Source organism: Euwallacea fornicatus, chromosome 37 (genome assembly GCF_040115645.1).
Source record: "Euwallacea fornicatus isolate EFF26 chromosome 37, ASM4011564v1, whole genome shotgun sequence".
NCBI classification, from domain to species: domain Eukaryota; kingdom Metazoa; phylum Arthropoda; class Insecta; order Coleoptera; family Curculionidae; genus Euwallacea; species Euwallacea fornicatus.
In genome coordinates, this window is record NC_089577.1 from 1,751,407 (window position 1) to 1,772,153 (window position 20,747).

The 20,747-nt window shown below is 40.8% G+C and overlaps 1 protein-coding gene across 5 annotated transcripts in view; it reads left to right on the top strand.

Annotated features, from left to right (window-relative positions):
- Positions 1 to 20,747, top strand: part of LOC136349317 (supervillin-like) — a 33,835-nt gene that overhangs the window by 11,667 nt on the left and 1,421 nt on the right. For all 5 annotated transcript variants that reach the window (XM_066300784.1, XM_066300785.1, XM_066300783.1 and 2 more), the window contains exons 3-23: positions 4,999 to 5,090; positions 5,142 to 5,315; positions 7,460 to 7,589; positions 7,648 to 7,864; positions 7,914 to 8,073; positions 8,292 to 8,791; positions 8,849 to 9,024; positions 9,078 to 9,231; positions 9,287 to 9,471; positions 9,550 to 9,943; positions 10,558 to 10,925; positions 10,978 to 11,332; positions 14,645 to 14,797; positions 15,764 to 15,920; positions 16,952 to 17,171; positions 17,452 to 17,550; positions 17,603 to 17,793; positions 17,850 to 17,982; positions 18,374 to 19,276; positions 19,327 to 19,554; positions 19,786 to 20,586. In XM_066300784.1, coding sequence (XP_066156881.1) covers positions 4,999 to 5,090; positions 5,142 to 5,315; positions 7,460 to 7,589; positions 7,648 to 7,864; positions 7,914 to 8,073; positions 8,292 to 8,791; positions 8,849 to 9,024; positions 9,078 to 9,231; positions 9,287 to 9,471; positions 9,550 to 9,943; positions 10,558 to 10,925; positions 10,978 to 11,332; positions 14,645 to 14,797; positions 15,764 to 15,920; positions 16,952 to 17,171; positions 17,452 to 17,550; positions 17,603 to 17,793; positions 17,850 to 17,982; positions 18,374 to 19,276; positions 19,327 to 19,554; positions 19,786 to 20,586 — 5,790 coding nt within the window. The remainder of the gene's footprint in view (positions 1 to 4,998; positions 5,091 to 5,141; positions 5,316 to 7,459; positions 7,590 to 7,647; positions 7,865 to 7,913; positions 8,074 to 8,291; positions 8,792 to 8,848; positions 9,025 to 9,077; positions 9,232 to 9,286; positions 9,472 to 9,549; positions 9,944 to 10,557; positions 10,926 to 10,977; positions 11,333 to 14,644; positions 14,798 to 15,763; positions 15,921 to 16,951; positions 17,172 to 17,451; positions 17,551 to 17,602; positions 17,794 to 17,849; positions 17,983 to 18,373; positions 19,277 to 19,326; positions 19,555 to 19,785; positions 20,587 to 20,747) is intronic.

Consider the following 20,747-nt stretch of genomic DNA (forward strand, 5'->3'; position numbering starts at 1 on the left):
CAATATGGTACTAGAAGCGAGTAGGGGCTCCTGTAGCTCAGAGTACCGCGACCCTAAGAACCCCGCGTGGTATCGGGATCCCGCCAAAGTGGCGGTGGCCTGCTCCTACGGCCTTGCATGCGCCCATCAACTGGCTTCCTTAGATTTAGTGGCAGTACTAAGCCTGTTGTTTGCTGTTATGTCATTCATTGTTGCCTTGTTTTTGTAGCAGTACGTAATTAATACCCACACGATTCTGAGCATGCGTTTTATTAACCACAATAATAATCATGGCACGCATTTTATGCCACAAACTTATTTGTGTCTGTTAATAAAGTGTAATTTTTTGTGTAATAGATACGAGCCGGAACTATACAACTATTTTGTTTTATTCAACATAATCAATGTCTATTATTCTCCCCGGATAAGTTGCGTATTTTTTGAATGGTCAGACCAAGCTTAATCATCTGCGTAAACCGTCAAAATCATCCTGTACAGCTCCCTAACACCCTCACCTCCAGCAATGGTCATCCACTTTTGTGTTGTGTGCATCTTGCCAGTTACTGCATCTTGTCTCGCATCAGCCATAGTACGTATTATTGTCATACAGTTCTACTATAATAGTGGCCTAAAAGCTGCGTTCTTCCTTTAACCGAACGAGGAACGCAGTTTTTCCTTAGTAGTGACCTCTTGTGTTTTCTTTTGTAGGTTGACTAACGTGTAGCTCCCTCCCACTGTGTTGTTGGCGCAGCCACCCGGATCTGAAACGATGTTTGTGTCGTCCGCTTAAAGCTTTAAAGTGCGCGTTTAGTGGTGTGATTGTTAGTATCGTTTTTGATGTCTCCAAGTGTGTGTTTGTATAGTAGTGCTAATTAAGTAGTTAAGGCGACTTTAGGGAACTCAAAGCTAATTATTATTATTATTATTAAGATGACGCGGTTTTTAAGCTTTTAGTACACGTTAATTATTTAATGATTATCACAAATAAAATAATGTTATTACGGAGGAAATGTATGTATTTTTCCATTATTTTCTTGTTTATTAAGCCTTCGACGGTCGCTCCTCCTTTTCATTTACTTAATCGGCGTTGGAACGTCAAAACAATTCGGACAATAAAAGCACTAGTTAGATAAACGTACCTTGGCGCACAAGGAGGGGTTTTAAGTCATGACGTTGCCACTTAATGAAGAAAATAAAACACTTAAGTCATAATTCACTTGCTTGCGAAGCTCTTGTAAATAATCATTTGTACGGTTCTGGTTTTCACCGAATTAAATCGCAAATTTATCCAAAATAATTACCTAAAGCCACGGTTGTGTTGAGTTCTGTAGCCCGTTTGCTTAGTTTTATGCCGTCAAAAGAGGAGACTAAATATTTACTTATGTCAGTTCTTATTAATTATTTCCTTCTGCGGTGGTTTCTTGTGCAAAACTGCCTGTTACAAGTCTTTTGGATTGTAATAGATTTCATCAGGTGAACTAAAGAGCGATTATTAACGAACTACATTTGTCGTTGCAGTTACGAGGAAAAGTGCTTTAAATTTTTCCCCTGCAGGGTTAATTTTCACAGTTTGACAAGCAATTGCGAATTTATTAATGAAATCAGGAAAAAGTTCTTTATATAAACAGATGTACATATTTACGAATATTTTTATGATATGGTGTTAGAAAAAAACAAATGAGTGTCAGAACCCGAAAAAATCAAAGTTAAGTTTTTTTTTAATGGAATCCTCTATAGAGTAATGCATATTTGGGCTCCGCCAATTCTTCCCTTTTTAAAAATATATAATATGTCAAGGTTTGCTCCAATAGTTATCAATATATTTCCATTGAGAAGACGAGGTGCGCCTGTACAGCCCAACGACAGTCAATTTAAATAAGGTGTTGAAAAAAACGGGGTGTCCTGTTATAGTACGTACAATAATATTATATTTTAACGTCTCAATTTTTGTTTTGTTTAGCTTCCGACCACTTGTGGCTGCCTGCGATATGTCTGTTCTAACGGCACGTCCCATTTTTTCACTACTTTATTTAAATTGAATATCGAAAACTGGTAAAGCAAAGCTTGACATATTGTATTCTTTTGAAAAAGGAAAAATTAGCGGAATCCAAATATGCACTGCTATTTACGGTGGTTTTCCGGGAAGTTCCACGATCGATTGCGGGAAAACCATAATTTGGAAGAATCTGAACGTCGGGTGTTATACTTAAGCCTTGGAGGAGAAGGGAGGGGGGACATGGGGGATCCCATTAAAAAAAACTTAACTTTGATTTTGTCAGGTTCTGACGTTCATTTGTTCTTTCTAATATCATATAAGAATATACGTCAAAATAAATTGCTTTTCTCCAGCTTCAACAATAAACGCGCAGTATCTTGTCAAATTATGAGTTAACACTGCAAATCGCAATTTCTCGACAATATGGCGAACAGACAAGTGTAGCGTTTAATAATTTTTGGCAAGCTACAGCGTTTCTTCTCGCGTGTAATATGAGAAATGCACAAAAAATTATCAATTATTCAAGTTTCGTTTATCTCGTAGACATTGATAAAAATTTTATCGAAACAAATCGTTGCTAGTGTCTGTTGTTATAGTTCAATGGTAGTTAATAATGAGTTACCTGATTTTTAGTGTAAAATAGATGGTGTGTGAGGTGAAATTCTCACAAACACAATACATAAATCTTATAAATTTTCAACAGATTCTGTTTTCTTGACGATATGGCGCATATATTTTTCTTGCTTCATTTCCTGCTTGCTTGGCTAAGGCCAGTTTCTCCATTAATTTAAACAAACAAGCGATATTTCTTTCAGTAATTTCTGAGTCATTCCCATTACTCACTCTCACCTTATAGATCATCGATCTCCGCGGGCAATATGCTAATTTTAATTGCTTATTTCCATATACGATTCACGTTAAGATGGCCGTAAATGGACCTGTAGCAGACATTAAAATCCACTTTAAATTAATTCTTCATGTATTCATATCTTAAATCTGTTTCTTTGCCTTACAATTCCATAAATTTCCTTGAATTTTTGTTATTTACAACTCAACGTTGAAAGTTCCCGTTTACCAACTCTAGATGGAAGCATATCATTCGGGTATTATAGGTTCCCTCAAAACCGAACTTTGATTACGGCCTGATAGATGGCAATACTTTTGTTTATAGATTACTATCGACGTGTATCTGCCCTACTTATTTTTCCCCCCAATTAATTGCTGTCATTGATTTTACTTTTCTATTAAAACCAATGACGTTTTGTTTTTTCCCCAATCAAAAATTAAGGGTTGGTAGATGTAACGAATGCACTAAGGGTAGTTATCATCTTATCAATGGTGTCGCCAGAGCCGGTTTTGTTTTTGTTGTTTAGTATACGAGCTGAAAAGTAAAACAAAGCTCGACTACATGTCGATGACACATCGGACGGACCAGCGCATGATTTCACAAAAGACGATAAACTTATTTCGTTGCGAAACCGCGAAACCTCCAGTCCCAGTCGGTGTGCCGTCCATACGCTGGGTTGAAACGTCCAAATCCGTTGGACAAAACCTGAAGTAAATATGAGTGACTTAAGATAATTCAATCCCCCACTGTGTTGCGATCAAGGTCTGTGCCTCCTGCTGAAAGCCACAGGTTGATCCCGCCGACCTTACGCGTATATGCGGTACTTTTTCATTCAAGTTTTCGTGTCTTTCGCGGGAGCATTCGACAAATTTGACAAGATTTTTTAGCTCTGTTAATTGTGCCTTAAAGTTTAGTAGGATTTAGTGTGCATTCGTGAAGTAAGTTTCCAAAAATTTAGCTCAAAACGAATTGTCTGTTAGACGCCGAGAGCATATAGTGTAAATATTGAAATTATGTCGATTAATGTTTGAGATAACATTTTAGGAATTTTATTTTTAGATTTTTCTGAAGTGGATTTTCGATCTATTTTATACGTCATAATAAACTATTCCCTAAAATACATATACAGCGGTGTTTAATCTTATAACAATTTCTTCAAAAATATAAATTCCAATTAACCAGTTCCCAGCAGGAAAACAACACTTCAAATCGATTATTTCTGTGGGTTCGACGTGGGTCGGGGCGATTTCCTCTGGGGATTAAATCACCGAGATAATGTAAAAATCCGACTTCTTGTAACCCGCAGCCCGTGGGCGGCGACCACACGTGACCGAAACAAACTTCTTGCATGCAAATGCCGAAGGACGAACCTCAAGGATAGTGGTACTGCAGCGTACTTCCTTCTACCGCTCGAAAGTACCGTTGGAATTCCTGCTGGCAGCTGTGAATTGGGGTTACCTGAACGTTATCATCGAAGGGAAGTTGCAGCATTGTTTATCTGGGAATGTCAACGAACCGTGACTATATTTTCCTGTATATGGAGAGTTAAAGGAAAGCGCACCAGTTGGCCTATAGTGCCTAAGATACCTCGTTTAGATTTTATTTAATTGCCTCTCATCTTTCAAAGAGGAGATTTTCACCACTTTAACCGATTTCAATTATTTAATGATCAATCGACTTTCACTCGGTGCTATAAACACTTTGCTTAATCAATCAGGAATACGACTAACAATAATTAGTACTTATGCAGCGATTTATCGCCGATTAGGCAACCACGAATCAGGAAAATATGCGAGATTTCGGTCTATGAATGTTTTCTTCGACATTTCTCCTACAGCAGATGCATTGGACCGGTCCCAATTTCATTATTTACATCGTATTTATAGATGTTTGAGTGAATTTCTTTAAATATCAAAAATAATTGCGAACCCTTTAATGAGTGTGTCAGTTCGAAAGAATTACAACAATCCCGCGTACCACATCATTAAACCCAACACGCCACTTAATTTAAATCAGGGTACGGTTTGATGAATTACCCGGTCAGTCATTCAGTCCAGTTAGTACTGTACTGTGATAGCGGAAGCATTCGTCGCGATGTGGTACCATCTGATCTGTTACAACCCTCAGGGCAAAGCTGCTAAAACCGCTTTAAAACCCCTCTCGTCTTCTTTTCCAGGTAAATATTCTAAAAAACGGTCAAGACTGCCCATCAGATGGTTACGCTCCGTTTCCTGCCCTGATGAAGCCGCTATGTCCGAAACGTCCAAGGTAACCGATGCGTTGTTGCCAAGCCGGAAGTTTTGACGGCTTTGTTTATAGGAAACGCGCGCAAGTTGCATTGCCCGCTACAAGGAAGAGCGACGCAAGCAGCTGGCCGAGCAATTTAGCATAGCAGTGGCTTCCTCGAGCGGGTCTGAGGGTCCCAGGACCACGAGGGCTTCCAGGCTGAGGGCCCAGGCCCAGGAGAAAAACTTAAATTCGCCCAAGACTGAGGTAGGTGTAAAATTAGGACCGCATAATTCCTCACGAATTCAGCATTGTTGCCAAAATCGTATCCTCAGTGATAAACGCGTTAGGCAATGAGCCACGTAAATATTTGCTAAACAGTTCAGGCTTCATTGATGGTAAGTTTGTTGTTTAAGCAAGACTATGTTATGATAAAACTTAAAATAGCGAGAAATGTAAGACCGCTGTATGTCATTGAAAAAAACCACAGGTACCCAAGCGAGGGTCTCTGTCAAAATAGCGCACTTTTTAAGCCTCATGCAACCAGTAAAACTTGTGTCTGATTCTAATAGAATTGTTAAATCTACTGTTGCAAAGAGGAAAATGAAATGAAAAGGGTCTAAAACACCTGGTCATGTTGGTATTTTTCATAACTCTTGATGTTAAGAGATACGCGTGCGCGCCTGTTCACCGGTTCTAAATCGAGAGGTAAATACAGGCACGGGACGTGATGAACTTCGAGGCAACACTATTATTATGAAGCCTGATGAAGCCCTAAATATCTTGTTGTATTATACAGGGTGTCCCAAATAAAGTGAGTTCCATGGGGGATTATGGAAGCGGTAAGAGATACAAGGTGACTCAAATTGGAAAAAAGAAGCGCATTTTTGTGCCCATTCAGAAAATGTTCTAAATTAAAAAATATGCAGAGGGGTTGTCAAAATATGAGCAAACAACTGAAAACTGCGATTTTCAAAAATCATAAATTATGAGTAAATTGTACCAAATTTGGCAGTTCTTCATTATCGACCACTGCCAATTGAATGGCGTTTTCAGAATTTTTCCAGGCCTTCTAGATTTCGAGAAATTATATTAAACTTTGTTATTTCTTATGGCCGCCATATTGGATTTTGGTGCCGTCGAATAGACAATAAAAAGAGTTTTTTAACCGTGTATCACAAAGGTGCCCTTGGACCTGCCAAAGTAAGAAAAATAAATAAATACATTTTTCACCTTAGTAGGCTTAGAAACAAGTACTTTAGTGTTGCTATGGATACTTTCGTTACATGCAACGAATGTCAACAAAAAGTCTTCAATATTGTTGTATTTTAGGTCAATTTTTATTTTTTCTATTTCATTTTTATCAGTTTTACGCTTTCATTCAACAGAAAATTTCAAGTAATAAAATTATGGAACGGTTTTCAAATCAAGAAAAGCTGGAGATTAATGACTGCTACATTTTAAGTGGAAGAAATGTAGGTAGAGCTCAAAATATGTATCTTCAGAGGTATCCAGAGAGGCCTCAACCTGGGCACGTAATACTTAATAGGCTTAGAGTGAATCTACTTAAGTATGGATCATTTGAAAAGAAAACCAGAACACGCAGGATTAATGAAGATGTTGAAAATTATGTTGTTGGAAGTGTTGTTGAAAACCCTCGCATCTCACTGCGTCAAATAGAATATAATATTGGTATACCTAGATCAACTGCTTATCGGGTCCTAAAGAAAAATAAATTTGAATAAAATTGACCTGAAATTTTTGTTGACATTCGTTGCATGTAACGAAAGTATCCATAGCAACACTAAAGTACTTGTTTCTAAGCCTACTAAGGTGAAAAATGTATTTATTTATTTTTCTTACTTTGGCAGGTCCAAGGGCACCTTTGTGATACACGGTTAAAAAACTCTTTTTATTGTCTATTCGACGGCACCAAAATCCAATATGGCGGCCATAAGAAATAACAAAGTTTAATATAATTTCTCGAAATCTAGAAGGCCTGGAAAAATTCTGAAAACGCCATTCAATTGGCAGTTGTCGATAATGAAGAACTGCCAAATTTGGTACAATTTACTCATAATTTATGATTTTTGAAAATCGCAGTTTTCAGTTGTTTGCTCATATTTTGACAACCCCTGTGCATATTTTTTAATTTAGAACATTTTCTGAATGGGCACAAAAATGCGCTTCTTTTTTCCAATTTGAGTCACCTTGTATCTCTTACCGCTTCCATAATCCCCATGGAACTCACTTTATTTGGGACACCCTGTATATCTACAGCATGGCGATAATCAAACTTCGAGATATTGAACATCAAACAAAAGTAATTTTGTCTCTATTGGAAAAAAATTAATTTTATATGCATTGAATATACTCGGTTTTGATACTTTAGTGGTTTTAAACATGTTTAGAAAATTACGTCGCCCCTGTCAGATTCGCCCGCAACAAAGCCAACCATCGAGCGCGACAAGAGCAGTAAAAGAAAGTCGAACCTTAATAGATCTCTTACTTCTGAAGTGGTACCCCCGAACAGCCTTTATGGTAACCTTCTAATATGGGTTTCAAAAGAGATTTTTTTATTAAAAATAAATATGACTAGATGACCCGAAAACCGCCCGACGCCGGCGCCGATTCTTCCCCCCAGAGGTACTGGACCAGGCACCGAGACCGTCAACCACTAACACTGCCTCTTCGACCACGTCTACAAGTCTGCCTTCTCCATTATCATCCACTGCCCCAACTACTCCTACCGTGGCGATGCCTACCAGCCCTTGCTCCATCACTCACAGCTCTCCTTTGTCGAGAGTTACGCCTAGGTATTTTCCCACATCTCGTCTTCAAATTTAAATAGCTCTATAATTTTAGACGCTCTGAATTGTCCGTTCATATGGAGAATGCCAGAAAAAGCGTTACTACTTCAGAATCGCACAAGTATAAACCCTTCGCTGTGCGAAGGTCCCAAATCTCCAGTCCTAAAACTAGCCCTAGTGGGGTGATGCGTCATCATAGCTATTCCGATAGAGAGGTATGTATCGTATTGCAACTGAGTCGATGAATGGATGAGCAACAATAACGACAAAAATTTATTTTTTAACCACGGCAATAGCCAAAATTGAAAAATGACACGCACATTATACCTCGTGATGTTCAGCATTTTAATGGAATACAATGTACATACGTATTCTATTTTTCCAAACATCTGTTTTCTGTTTTTTTTTTTTTTAATGTGTATAATTTGAACAGAAAACTACGACTGGTGCTGTTAAGCGTCCATCTCCGAGCTCTGTCTCTGATACTGAGACTAATCGGAATATTGCCAGGAGGATGGAGGAACTGACCGCCTTCACTCGGGAAACTTTAGCCCGCGTGGAGCGGTTAGCCAATCGAACACGAGAGTCCCCAAAAAATCTAACCAAGAGTGAGAAATTTACTACAAAGCCTTCATCGATACTCAAAAGAAAAGCTAAAGAGGAAAAGGAGGCCGTTGTGGTGGTCAATGAAGCCCCTAGTGCTGCTCACGCAGTGCCGGTTTCAATTCTAAAACGGAAAGGCGCTCAAGATGATAAGACTGAGACGCATTCGACCCATACACCTCCAGTAACGTTTTCACCCAGTGTGGTAGAACCTGCTTCCAGCAAAAGGAAACAAGGAATATTGAAGAAGCGGCGCAGCTTAGATGAATCTACAGTAATGCGCCACAGGAGTTGCAGTCCAGATGTCGCCAACAAAGCTTCTGATTCTAGGTGAATTTCTATTTTTATTTTAAGTCCACGCACATTCAGCAGGATTAAACGTTCTAGGTCAATACTTAAGAGTCAAAGAAGATCTTCCCTGGAAGAACTGCATCGCACGCAATCGCCGGAAGTCCACATCCATGGCATTTTAAAGCGCAAGCCCCTAAAACACGAAGATGATGACGTTTCGCTCAACTCTCCCCACGGCATCCTCAAGCGCAGATCCGGAGCGAGCAGTGCAGGTATTGTTTTCAATCTCGTTGCTCTATCAGGAATGAAATAACTCGAATTTCAGGTAGTACCAGCAGTACCCCCCACGTCTCCATCACCACGGCGGTGATCTTGGCCGCTGCAGGCGGTGCTGAAATGATCCTGGAGCCGGAAGTTAGTCAAGATTCAGTAAAGCCCATATTGAAGAAGAAAAGTTTCTCTGATGAGCATTCGTATAGGTGAGTTTCTGTTTTATTTCAGTGAACATTTCAATTGATAATGGTCTTTTTAAAGTGAAACTACCTCCTCTGATGGACCGAAACCCATCCTTAAGAAAAAGTCCAGCACCGATACCGATGAGGGCGAAGACAGTAAGCCCATGAGGCCTATTCTCAAGCTTCCTAAAGCGGGGGGAAGGGAAATTTTAGATACCGGCCAGGAGGCGAGATATTCTCGATTTTCCAACGGCGAAGATGGTGGTAATTAATCATTTTTTAATAGATTGAAAAACTGAAATATTGAAAAAGTTAAAATGACGTATGAGTTAACTTTTTTAGGCGAAATGAGACCGATTCTGAAATCAGGCTCTCTTCGAGCAGACTCGCCGCGTCCGCGACTTTCGTTCTGCGGCGACGCCGTCCCGGATCCTGATAACAGTGAAGAAAGACGAAGACGCGGCTCACGCCGGTCATACACGATCTGTTCCGACTTCAACGTCCAATCGAACGCCATTACTCGAGATAAAGAGGAGGACAGGGATTTGAGAAAGGCGCGGCCTTTGTCTGTGTTGGAGCTAGTTCGATCATTTGAGAAACAGCTGATCACCGAAGGTGGGGGTGGGGGTGGGGGTGCCGACGAAAGTACCGGTGCCATTCCGAAGAAGAGCGGGCAGAAGAGAAACAACGAGCGATATAGGACGCAACCCGTCACATCAGATGAGTTGCAGGAAAGGTAAGAGACGATTCGATGTAGTGTGCTTGGAGTAAGAGGCAAATTTGCGCTAAGCGATTATTTTCAAGCATATATAGTTGAAGGTTGCGCAGCTAAAGTCACTTGTCAAGATCTTTCCACATTTAATTCATTTTTACTTAATTATTTCCAGAAAAAAAAATGACATTGCTAGAATTTATTATCTTGTGTCTCTCTTGGAAACTGTAACCGGTACGTTCTCTTTGGTCGGAAATGTATTTTGTGAAAATTAGTTAATATAACACAGTATTTTTATAATTTTACACTGTGGCGTAAAAATTTCCTTCCTAAGATTAAGGAGTCGCTTCTCCTGTGATCAAAATTCCGTTATATGTTATATGTCACCTTTAAATTGGAAACATGTTTTCACAAGGCGGCTGCTCCATCAAGCACCTACACATCCGACATTCGTAACAAAATTTCCTCAAAATACAGTTTTTTCTTGGCACCGTTCCCTCGACTTCTAATTTTAGCCAATCGCGACGCCTCAGTGGTTAACGCTCCGCCGTGAATTGCACATACAAATACGCGTCTACTCTTCATTTTTTCCCCCCACAAAAAAAAATTTATATTTCACACAATCACACGCATTGCAGCCGCAACCTGCTACGCCAAGAAGATCCACCTATCCGCCCTTCGAATTTGACATATCATACGTTTGCCAGTCTTACGGGCTCCTCCCGCTCTTTGGACTTTGCCTCCTCTCTAGAAGATGGCGCTGGTCTAATTTATTTCCTGCACTCATCTACCGCAGCAGGCTTTGACGCTTCACCCGAAGGGTCTACTTGTCAGAAAACCTCCTCGGATTCAGCCTTCCAGTCGCTGGGTGACGGCCTCGAGCTTGAAGAACCTCAAGACGACACCGAAGATCTGAATATTAACATCCACCAATCAGAGATGTCCTCGTTGGCCAGTCAGATGAGGAGCCTCGCGGAGGAGGCCAAGAAGAAACGCATGGAAAAAGGTACATTTAACACCTTTTACGATCAAATTTCTTAAGTCTGAAGATCTTCTAGATCTAGCTCTAGGTGAGAGAAAAGGAATTCTAAAACCTGTCCAGTCAGATGCTACGACGCCACGACGTAGTCAATCGTTCGCGTCTCCGCGTAGCCTGCTTAAAAGCGGTCCACGTCACGAATCTGCGTTTCGCCGAGTGAAGCCGGAGAAAAACGAAGTGTGCGCAGATAAGGAGGACGAGGGCATTTCAAGCAATGAATCGGGCTCCGAATCCGACGCCGAGGATGTTAAAATAGCGAAATCGAAGATCAAATGCGCAGGTGCAGATGAGACCACCTCGGAGGGCGAGAGCTCTGGAGGGAGGGAGGTGAAAAGCATTTTCAAGAAGGAGAGCAAGCTAAATTTGAATTTCAAGTAAGTTTTTCCTTCTTTTTATTTGTATGGCTGTGGTTCTTGCTCTCTTAAGCTGTTAATTACAAAGTGGGGCCAAATTAAATGTTCTAATAAAAAATAATGTTAAAAAGAGGCAGAATGTTGTAATTAGATTTTTCTTGGCCGTAGTATGTCTCGATTTTTTGACATTCATCTGTAAATTCCAATGCCGGGTGCAATTAAATTTTGTAAGAATAAATAGTCTTAAAAATGAACTACAATTTTCGGTAACTTTTCTCAGATGGTCTTGGTGATGAAAATAAACTTCAGAAAAGAAATTGACTAAAGTTGCCAGGCAGACGCCTGAAAATCAGTAGAGTAACTTGCATCTTGGTCATGTAAACATAGTGGAAAGTGAAATAATCTATACATGTAGAATTTCGAATATTTTTGAAATTTGATCCGTGTTCGGTTTCCGTCATTGTCCATATTTTCAAAGCCGAAAAACAATTCGTTTCCCGATCATCCCTCATTGGAAATTAAGGGATTTTTCTATTATTAAACGATAATCAAATTAGCGGTTTTTGGCGTGCACTGTCACGTAAAATAGAGTCAGTGACCCTCCTGGGCTTGACCACAACCTGCAAGAGGAGCAGATAAAGAAGCGATGCAATTTTACGCTCCCGTGAGCATGTTAAGGCGTCTTTTTGTACCGCCGTCGGGGTCCGTTTCGATAGGCCTAAGTACCTTGTTAATTTATTGAGAGCGTACATACCTGGAAAAAGTACTAATGCGTGTGCCGCAGGTGGTACCCGGCGTCATTAACGCAGCATAGATATTTGCGAGCAAGTCTTTGACCAGAGGCAGGTACAAATATTACCTTTTGCGTAATGGTTACTTGGTATTATAGAAGCCTTCATAAAGAGTTCTAACAAGAAAGTGACTAATCTCAAGGATGAATCACACCTTATAATCACAAATATCTCTTCTTCTCACCGGTGTTACATCACCGATCTTCATCAGTGCACGGCCTGCTCCGGGAGAACGTATTTTCTTACTTATTACTGAGTACCTCGCGGCGGTACCACAGAGATACCATCTGAAATATAGCTCGTGCCTGGAATTGCGTAGGTTAATGGTTAAGTGGTCGGGTAATGAAGGTATTTTCCATAATTGCCTCCTTTAGAATTCAGTGCAGTCCCCCTCGAGCCGCCCCTGGCCGTCGGTTTCGATTTTCGTTTGTTACAAGTAAACCTATAGCCATCATCAGTCAGTTGGCCATAGACTGTCGAGAAGTCGGTTTCGCGTGACGTTTCCGGGTACGTCACTACGCTCGCCTTGCAAGTTTCGTTTCGGTGGATCATCTAACACTGAAAAAGCGGCGGGAAATAGAAGTTTGAATTGTTTTTTCCGAGTGAGAAGCCATGTGGGTTATTTTGCATCAACTGTGAGGTAAATGATTCTGTGCTGATTTATTGAAATGTTGATGCGGAAACATGTCAAGGACCCCAAAAGAAAGCCCACATTATGACATAGTAATACTGGTCCTAAGTGAGTTTAATCTGGTCACCGCGAAAGCGCGAAATGTGATTTAATTTTTTCCTGCTTGAGTGGGTGCTATGCGTTTCAAAGTCTTGATACACTTTGGTTCGGGCTCTTTGGTAATAAGATTATGGACGTTCGATGTAATTGCGCATCGTGGAGGGTCATCAGTGTGTGTACAAAACAAACTGACCTTTCGCGTACCACATTAATCGATAGGCGATGATTTTCTTTTTGCATTCATTGGCGCACCCAAAGAGAGAGTTTTCTATTTTCTTCGACACACTTTGAATTTACTGGAAAACGAGGTCTAAACGAAACGACCCTTCGCCCGTGGACATCAGATGAGAACTCCGCTGAAACCCGTCAAAGGCCTGACAGGCTCGTGCTCGATCTTTTTCTCGTGTAACGCAAGAACCTTAGAAACACTGACGTAGAAAAAATGAAAACGCGTGGAATGTGAGAAAATGGTCACATGATCCCTGAAATTCCAAATGGAAATTAAAACCACTAATTTTCACTCAATGAAAAATACTAGACTTGAGGTAAGTGCCCGGGTTACGACCGTATCGATAAAAAAATTTTCCGAAAAGTTCATTTTCCTATTGGAAAGCAGTAAGGGGCAAAGACACTGTGTCGCCGTCGCTGTTTGGAGACATATTGGGAAGTTTTTCAAGTTTCGCGAGCCTTGGAGCCCACGTTCACACCATAGCGATATGTTGAGCGAAATTAAGGTAACATAAACAATTTACTCTCTCTCTCTCTCTCTTCGGCCTTAAGTAGTGCCTCAATTCAGTACCTCTTCAATTCTTCAATTTCTCAAATTTGACACACCTCAACTAGATCTATCCTCATTGTTCTCGTGGGCTTCGATAAAAAGTACTAGACTGCTGCAACCTTCTAAGTTTTTACCTACATACACCTGTTTAAACACTCTCGTTGAAAGTGAGAACGTGTGGTCGACTCGGTCCTCCAGATCCGTCTCTTCTGTGATTTTCGATGCGCCTTCGCTACAGCATTGTGGAACGGAAATATCTTTTTTGTTTAAATTTAGGGCGAGCAGGAAGTGACTTAAACCCACCCCGGCCACGGTCTAAAAATACTCCAAACTGGGACGCGTTAAATGTCAAAGATAAATGGAGAGAGGAGCCATTTCCTACATTTCGGTGACGTCAAAAGTATAATGGAGGTCATCGTGACATTTTGTTGGGAACTTGAAACGGTTTTAAATAAAAAGCGGGTGCTTTAACCCCCGAAAAGGGCCGCGAGAAAGATCGATAAATCCCCGTAAAAGGGCCAGACGTCGTCTGGCGACAGTGGGGTAACAATGGGCCTTGAAGGGAGGGTACGAGCGAGAGGTGAACAATGAATGCAGATGAAGAGCCTGGTCTAGGGGAATTAGATTTACTTGCTTGGCTTTGCTTGAGGTTTTCTATTTACAAGACAAGACGTCGCTCTCTCGTTTCATTACGACACAAGTGGCGTTTAGAAACCAGTTTCGGCCGTTAGCAAATTACTGGTTGTGCACTTCTTTGCCCCAGATGAACAGAATTATTTAAATTTATGCCGATAGGAATGCAGTCAACGTTCGATCGATTTATTTAACAAGTACTGCTTTTTGGCATTGACAGTACCGTATATTCCAATTGAATATAAATGCAAGCCCGACGTTTGTTTAGACGGAATCTAGCACTGCAGTGGTACCATTAAGCGTGACAATTGCGCCTATATTAACCCTACTTAACTCGTTTAATTACGCTTTCAATAATGAGTTTCGCGAAGTGACAATTTTTGAGATACTTAAAATCGCAGGCTGCAGTTGGAAGGGTGTCTAGCCAAAAGCAAGAGCTCTTCGTTCCTGCGTCCAGTAGTCAAGTCATGTGAGGCCGCAGCTGGAAATTCGGAGGACCAAAAGGAATTGGGGGAGGCCGAGGAGCCTTGCAAATCGGGCAGCGGACTTAGGAGGTGAGCAAAGTTTGAGTAAATGGCAACAGGGCGTTTATCATTTGTTACATCAAAGTGATTGATATTTTGGGGTGTCATGCGAGTGCGAAAGGGATGGTCCATAATGGGCGTTGAATTTTTGCAAATGCCAGGTTGCCAAACCTTGAGATATTTAATTTCGCTTTACGTTCCAACCCGCGACTTTTAACAGTGTGTGTTATTTCTTACGGTACTATTCATAAATTTCGGTAATTAAAAAGTAACGTTATACGCCTGTAACTTATCAGTCTTAGTCGTGTTATTGCCCCTGAGACTTTCTGGGAAATTCGAGCCTTCAATGGATATACAGTGACTGGTAATGTGCTTTTGTTTACCTATTAGGGAAAACAATTGCGTAGATTTTTTGATATCTGATAATTTCCGTGATAACGTTGATGATAAGTCATCATGTTACCATGTTGTTTATGCTCAAAATAGAGAAAATTTTGTAACGTCACTATATTATTGCAGAAAAAAATCCGCAACATTTCTTCCTTATGAGGAAAACTGAAGGGCTGCAGGAAGTAAAGCAGTGGCGTGTCAAGCTCTCATATATGTACACGTTACAACAAATTGCCATTGACTGACCAAATCATGGAATTTTAAATAACACACTTCACGTATCTCACTGAATTTCTACAGAAAAAAGGTTTTAATCTTTCTCTTTAATGAAAAAAAATTAAGACAGTGGCGCACCAGGCTTGTCCTTAAACTCAACAATTAAGACAGACAACAAGAGAAATGTTTTTTTGTTCTTACTCAATAACTCGGGGTGCCTTCTGGAAAATTCAGGTCTTACACACGTGGAATTGCCACGATACAAAATAAACCATTATTTACTTTACTAACAATTGTATCGATTTTTTTGGATATTCGATAATCCGCCCAATGGCAAGTTTATACATTTTAATATTGTTGCCGCTTTGTGCATTATTTCCTTGTGTTTAGATCTCACACGCATACAGCTGGTGCCATGCCTCGTTCCATTGCGGATTTAAGGGCGAAATTGCAGGAGAGCGGCGAGAAGGAGTGGATGAAGAGAGTAGCCCTGAACAATAACAGTTTCGATGAGCTAAAATCCCTGAAAGAGAAGAACCGCTACAATGTAAGTCAGTTCGTACTTTTTATTCCATACGCCGCTGATTTATTTAAGGCAAAGCCATGACTGGCGTCCCAAAAACGGCGATTTCGTCTTTGTTATTGGTATTATCGGTTGAATAGAAAGGTTAATGGTTCTCTTCCGTTTGTTTGTTGGTTCGAATACAGACGGTGACTTTGATAATATTGGTCTTTGAATGAGACTTTCAGGTTCTCGGCTTCCTGAAACTTGAATTAGCTCGGATTTCAACTAAGAACAATACCTTTAAGCACAGACTTGTCCATATTTAATTTAATAACAGGCAGAGATGTTTTCATACGAGCGGTACGACGTGCCAGTGTTAGGTACTGTATTGTTTCTAAAATGCTGTAAAAAGAAAGAACATTTTCGAAATTTAATTTGGAGAAATCATTTGGTAAATGGCAACAAGGCGACTGGTATTTATCGAAGTAACGTGTCGTGGTGCTCAGCTGTCCCATATATATGACGTACATTGGCTATATTCCTGCTGTCGAACCGTTAGTGCCAAGTTGCCGGACCTTGACGGACTTCCTTGAAATTGAAACTAAATTAAATGTGTTAGAAATGTGGCAAAACGGACGAAAACTTGAAAGATTGATTTGGATTAATTAACTGCTGAGGTTTCCTTTTCAACTATATGCTAGATTTTTCTCTCTTACAAATAAAGATAATTTTCGAATTAAGCTTCCATCGCCAAGTTTATTGAATGAATTGTTCGCTTACTTTAGTTCTTAATCTTTTTATTTGAACCTTGAAAATCCCACTTCAATTACCAATGAATGCACGTAATTTTATCGGCACATACCCGCCCGTCCCCGTACATTCGTACATGTGGCAAATCAAACAAATCAATTGCCTATTCAAACGTAAAGAGTTTCTAATCGATTCGGTGCGCAGTTGAAATGTGGTACTTGATGCTGATTGCCATTTTCCTCGGTTGGTATTGGTTAGCAAAATCAGAAGTGCGTTAAGCAGTTTGTTTGGTTTTAGGGGTATTTCAAGTGATTTTTCCTTAGGATGAGCTTTCGGAGAAGTCACTATTGGCAGCAAAGAAAGACGAGCTGGATGCCGCTTCGCAACAATGGAAAAGTCGCGTGGAAAAGAGTGATGCTGAAAAGTTCTCCGTAGCCGGAAAAATTGGGGAGAAGGCCAAGGAAGGGCCACCTACCATCAACTTGCCCTCGACCGATAATATTAAGAGAACGCCACAAGCGAAACGATATAAAGGAAAAGAAGGTATTGAGCGCATGCTAATCAAGTGAATAGTCTCTTATCAAAATAGCTATTTATTATATTCGTTAAAATACATACTTTTCAACGTTAATATAAAGGGAAACAAGTGATTCATACATATCGAGTTTAATCAGTTTAATACCGGTGGATTCATGGCAGATAAAACACGCTCTGTGATTGGCGTCGCTAAGCATTGTTTGTGTGTGTGTGTTGGCCTAATAATGCAACCAAGTTGGTTGCTTACCTGTTGTTAGTGAATTCACATATAATTTATTTCTTTCAGACGCATCTTCAACTCCCTCTTCCCCAGAGAAAAACATTCATTTTGATCTCTCCCGAAGCAAATCGGCCTTGTCCCCGATAGCGCCAAATCAGGCTTCGGGTAAGTGATACCTGACTAATTTGGAGCATTCAGTATTCTGTCAACGTCGTAGAAACTACATTCGCGGAGGAAAAATCTCAGAACCGTGTGGTTCCAATCATCAAACCTGACGATTTCACTTTCACTGCCTTCTTTGAGAGCGTGCAGCGCTCCGAAGTCACAAACGAGAGGGCAGATATCAACCTCGAGGATTTTGACGCCCTTGACAGGCAGCCGTTACTATCTTTTAAGAAAAATGTACAGGTAAGTGTCATTTGATCGCTGAGCATTGGAGGTTCCTTATAAGGGATTCTGCGTAGATACCACGTCGTAAGGGAACTTCCCGGAACCCGATCAAAGCTCTGGTCGATCGGACGGACATCTCTAGCCAATATACCGAGGTCATTACGGGGGTGGCCGAGAGAGAGAAAAGAAGACTGATTATTGAAAAGTGTAAGCGAAGGTTTTTGTATATGCTTCGGCCGAAAATCTATGCAATTGTAGGTCACATATCAGAGAAAAAATTGTCGGACAAAAAATAAAAAAGTTTTGGATTAAATGTTAACACAATCGCAGGGTAAATATTAGTGGAATTTTAGGTCAAAATCATGACGTGGTAGATTAAAAATCGTATTTTGGAGATTGAAATAGCAACCAAGTTGTGGATCAATTATAACGGTAGCTGCAAATCTCATATTAACGAAGTTTTAAGTAGAATATTGATGAAATTGTTACCAATGATTCAGTCATTTATGCGCAAACTAATAGTGGAAGTATAGGACAAATATCATTCGAGTTAATATACTTTGTAATTTATCACTTATACAATAATCTGGAATTGCAGTGTCCCAGAACTCTAACAAATCCCTGGACGCTTTGGCTGGCCTAGCCAGCAACGAAGACTTCAAACGCGTGGCGCTGAAAAAGGGCACAGGTCCCACGACCCTTCTACCCTGGAAGGGCCTGATGCTGTTACAAATTAAGGGCAGGCGCCACGTTCAAACTCGACTGGTACAGCCTGTTGCATCCAGTATCAACGAAGGAGATTGTTATTTGCTAGTCACTTCAACCGCTTTGTACAACTATACTGGAACTTTCTCCAATGTTATTGAGCGGAGCAGAGCTTCCGACCTGGCCAATCATATTGAAAAAACCGGGGATTTAGGCTGCAAAGTACCCAAAGTGATCAATGTATCTGCCAGTGACGTGGCCCAGAAGCAGCTGGAGGATTTCTGGAAACTTTTGGGTGTCAATGAAGTTCCTGTTACTGCCAAAGCCGGACATGTAAACGAGGATGAAATTTACGAGGCTAATATCCTTCAAGCCAATATGATCTACACTTTGGAAGGGCAAGAATTGGTGCCTAGTGACATCTTCTGGGGCGCTATTCCCAAGTACGAAATGCTCAAGGAAACCGCGGTGATAGTATTTGATTTCGGGTCGGAGATGTACGTGTGGAGCGGTAAAAACGCCGCCTTGGAGAAGAAGAAGACGGCCTTGAAGTTGGCTAAAGAGATGTGGGAGGACGGATATAACTATAGCGATTGCAGTGTTAACCCTCTGAGTGTAGCCGAAGCCCTTGGAGAGAGGGAAGTTGAAGAAATGCCCTTGCAGGGAGAGAAAAGACCTGCATGGGCGCTGTTTGCGAAGATCACGCAGCATAGAGAGACAATTTTATTCAGGGAGAAGTTCTTAGATTGGCCTGATTTCTCAAGGGTTATACGGACTAAAGGAGGGAAGGACGAAGGTGCAGTGAATCTAATAAAAATGGAAGGATTTTTAATGTTTTTTTTTTAGGTTTGAAACGCGGTAGGGGCTCCATTGAAATCAGACCTTGTAACGTGGACGAAATGCTGAAAGACAAATGCCAAAACCCAGATCTTCTTGTGCAAAACACTCATTTGGGTCGAGGAGACACGTACTTTGATGAGGAAACTCGCCGACTTTTCAATTACGACACCGAGGAAATCAAAGCCTGGAGGATAATGGAGAATACTCATGAGGAATTGGGGGAGAAATCCAAAGGTAAGCACATTTCAAGAGTGTTCAGATTTAAGTTTTTTCGACAAGAAACTCAAATTTCCAACTCTAGATAGAGGAAAACTAACAAAGGTATAATGGGCTCAAACTGTCAAACACTTTTATTCACAAAAACCACCCCATGATCCTATTTTCAATATGTCCATAAATGCAAATTGTTTTAGAATGTAATCTTTTGAGAATCATTCTCTAATTTAAACATCTTCGTCTTTATAGGACAGTTTTACGATGAAGACAGCTACATCTACTCCTGGAGGTTTCGACAGACGGTCAAAGGGCGCGAACTGGACGGCAACCCCTCAAAACACCTCCAAGTCGGTCGTGACATGTGCGTCTTCTTTTGCTGGCACGGCAACTACTCTTCCATCAACGAAAAGTGCACGGCGGCCTTTTTAACCGTAGAACTGGACAAAGAAAACGCTCCTCAAATACGAGTGACTCAGGGGTTCGAACCCGCTGCTTTTCTGCGGCTCTTCAATGGCAGCATGGCTATCCATCATGGAAAACGTGGGGAAGACCAGCGAAAAGGGCCCAAATTATTCATCGTTAGAGGTGAATTAGAAGAGGAAGCCTACTTGATGGAGGTGCCTTTGGAGATTGCCAGTCTACGCAGTCGCACCTCGTTTCTTTTGGTGGATATGGACAAGGCAAAAGTGATCATGTGGCATGGGTGCAAATCCAGTGAACAAAAGAGGAAGGTGACCAATGGACTTGTGAATAAAATATTGGAGAATAGGCTGGAAGAGTTGTTCTCTGTGGAGAGTGGTGATGAGGTTAAGGTGGAAGAGGTTGAAGAAGGAGAGGAAGGCGAGTTTCTGGATCTGGTGGGATCAGACAGGGAAAACTACCACTCTCTATTGAAGAGTGAGGAAGATTTCGATTTTACTCCAAGGATGTATCAAATGTCGAGCGCCAGTGGGAATTTCGTTGCAGAGGAGGTGTTATGTCCTCATAGAAGTCAACATTCTAGTCCATATGCTTTTGTACAATCGGTACTATACAAAACGAGACAACCAGGTAAGTTATACCAGTAACCTTCGATCTAGCAACACCCAGTTTCATCTTTGTTTTAAAGATGGTACGTCAGAGACTTTGGCCGAAATGAATTTTTATTATTCTAACGGTTGCCAAAACGTACAGAATATCTGGGGGCTCCTATCCAATGTCTCAAACCAATA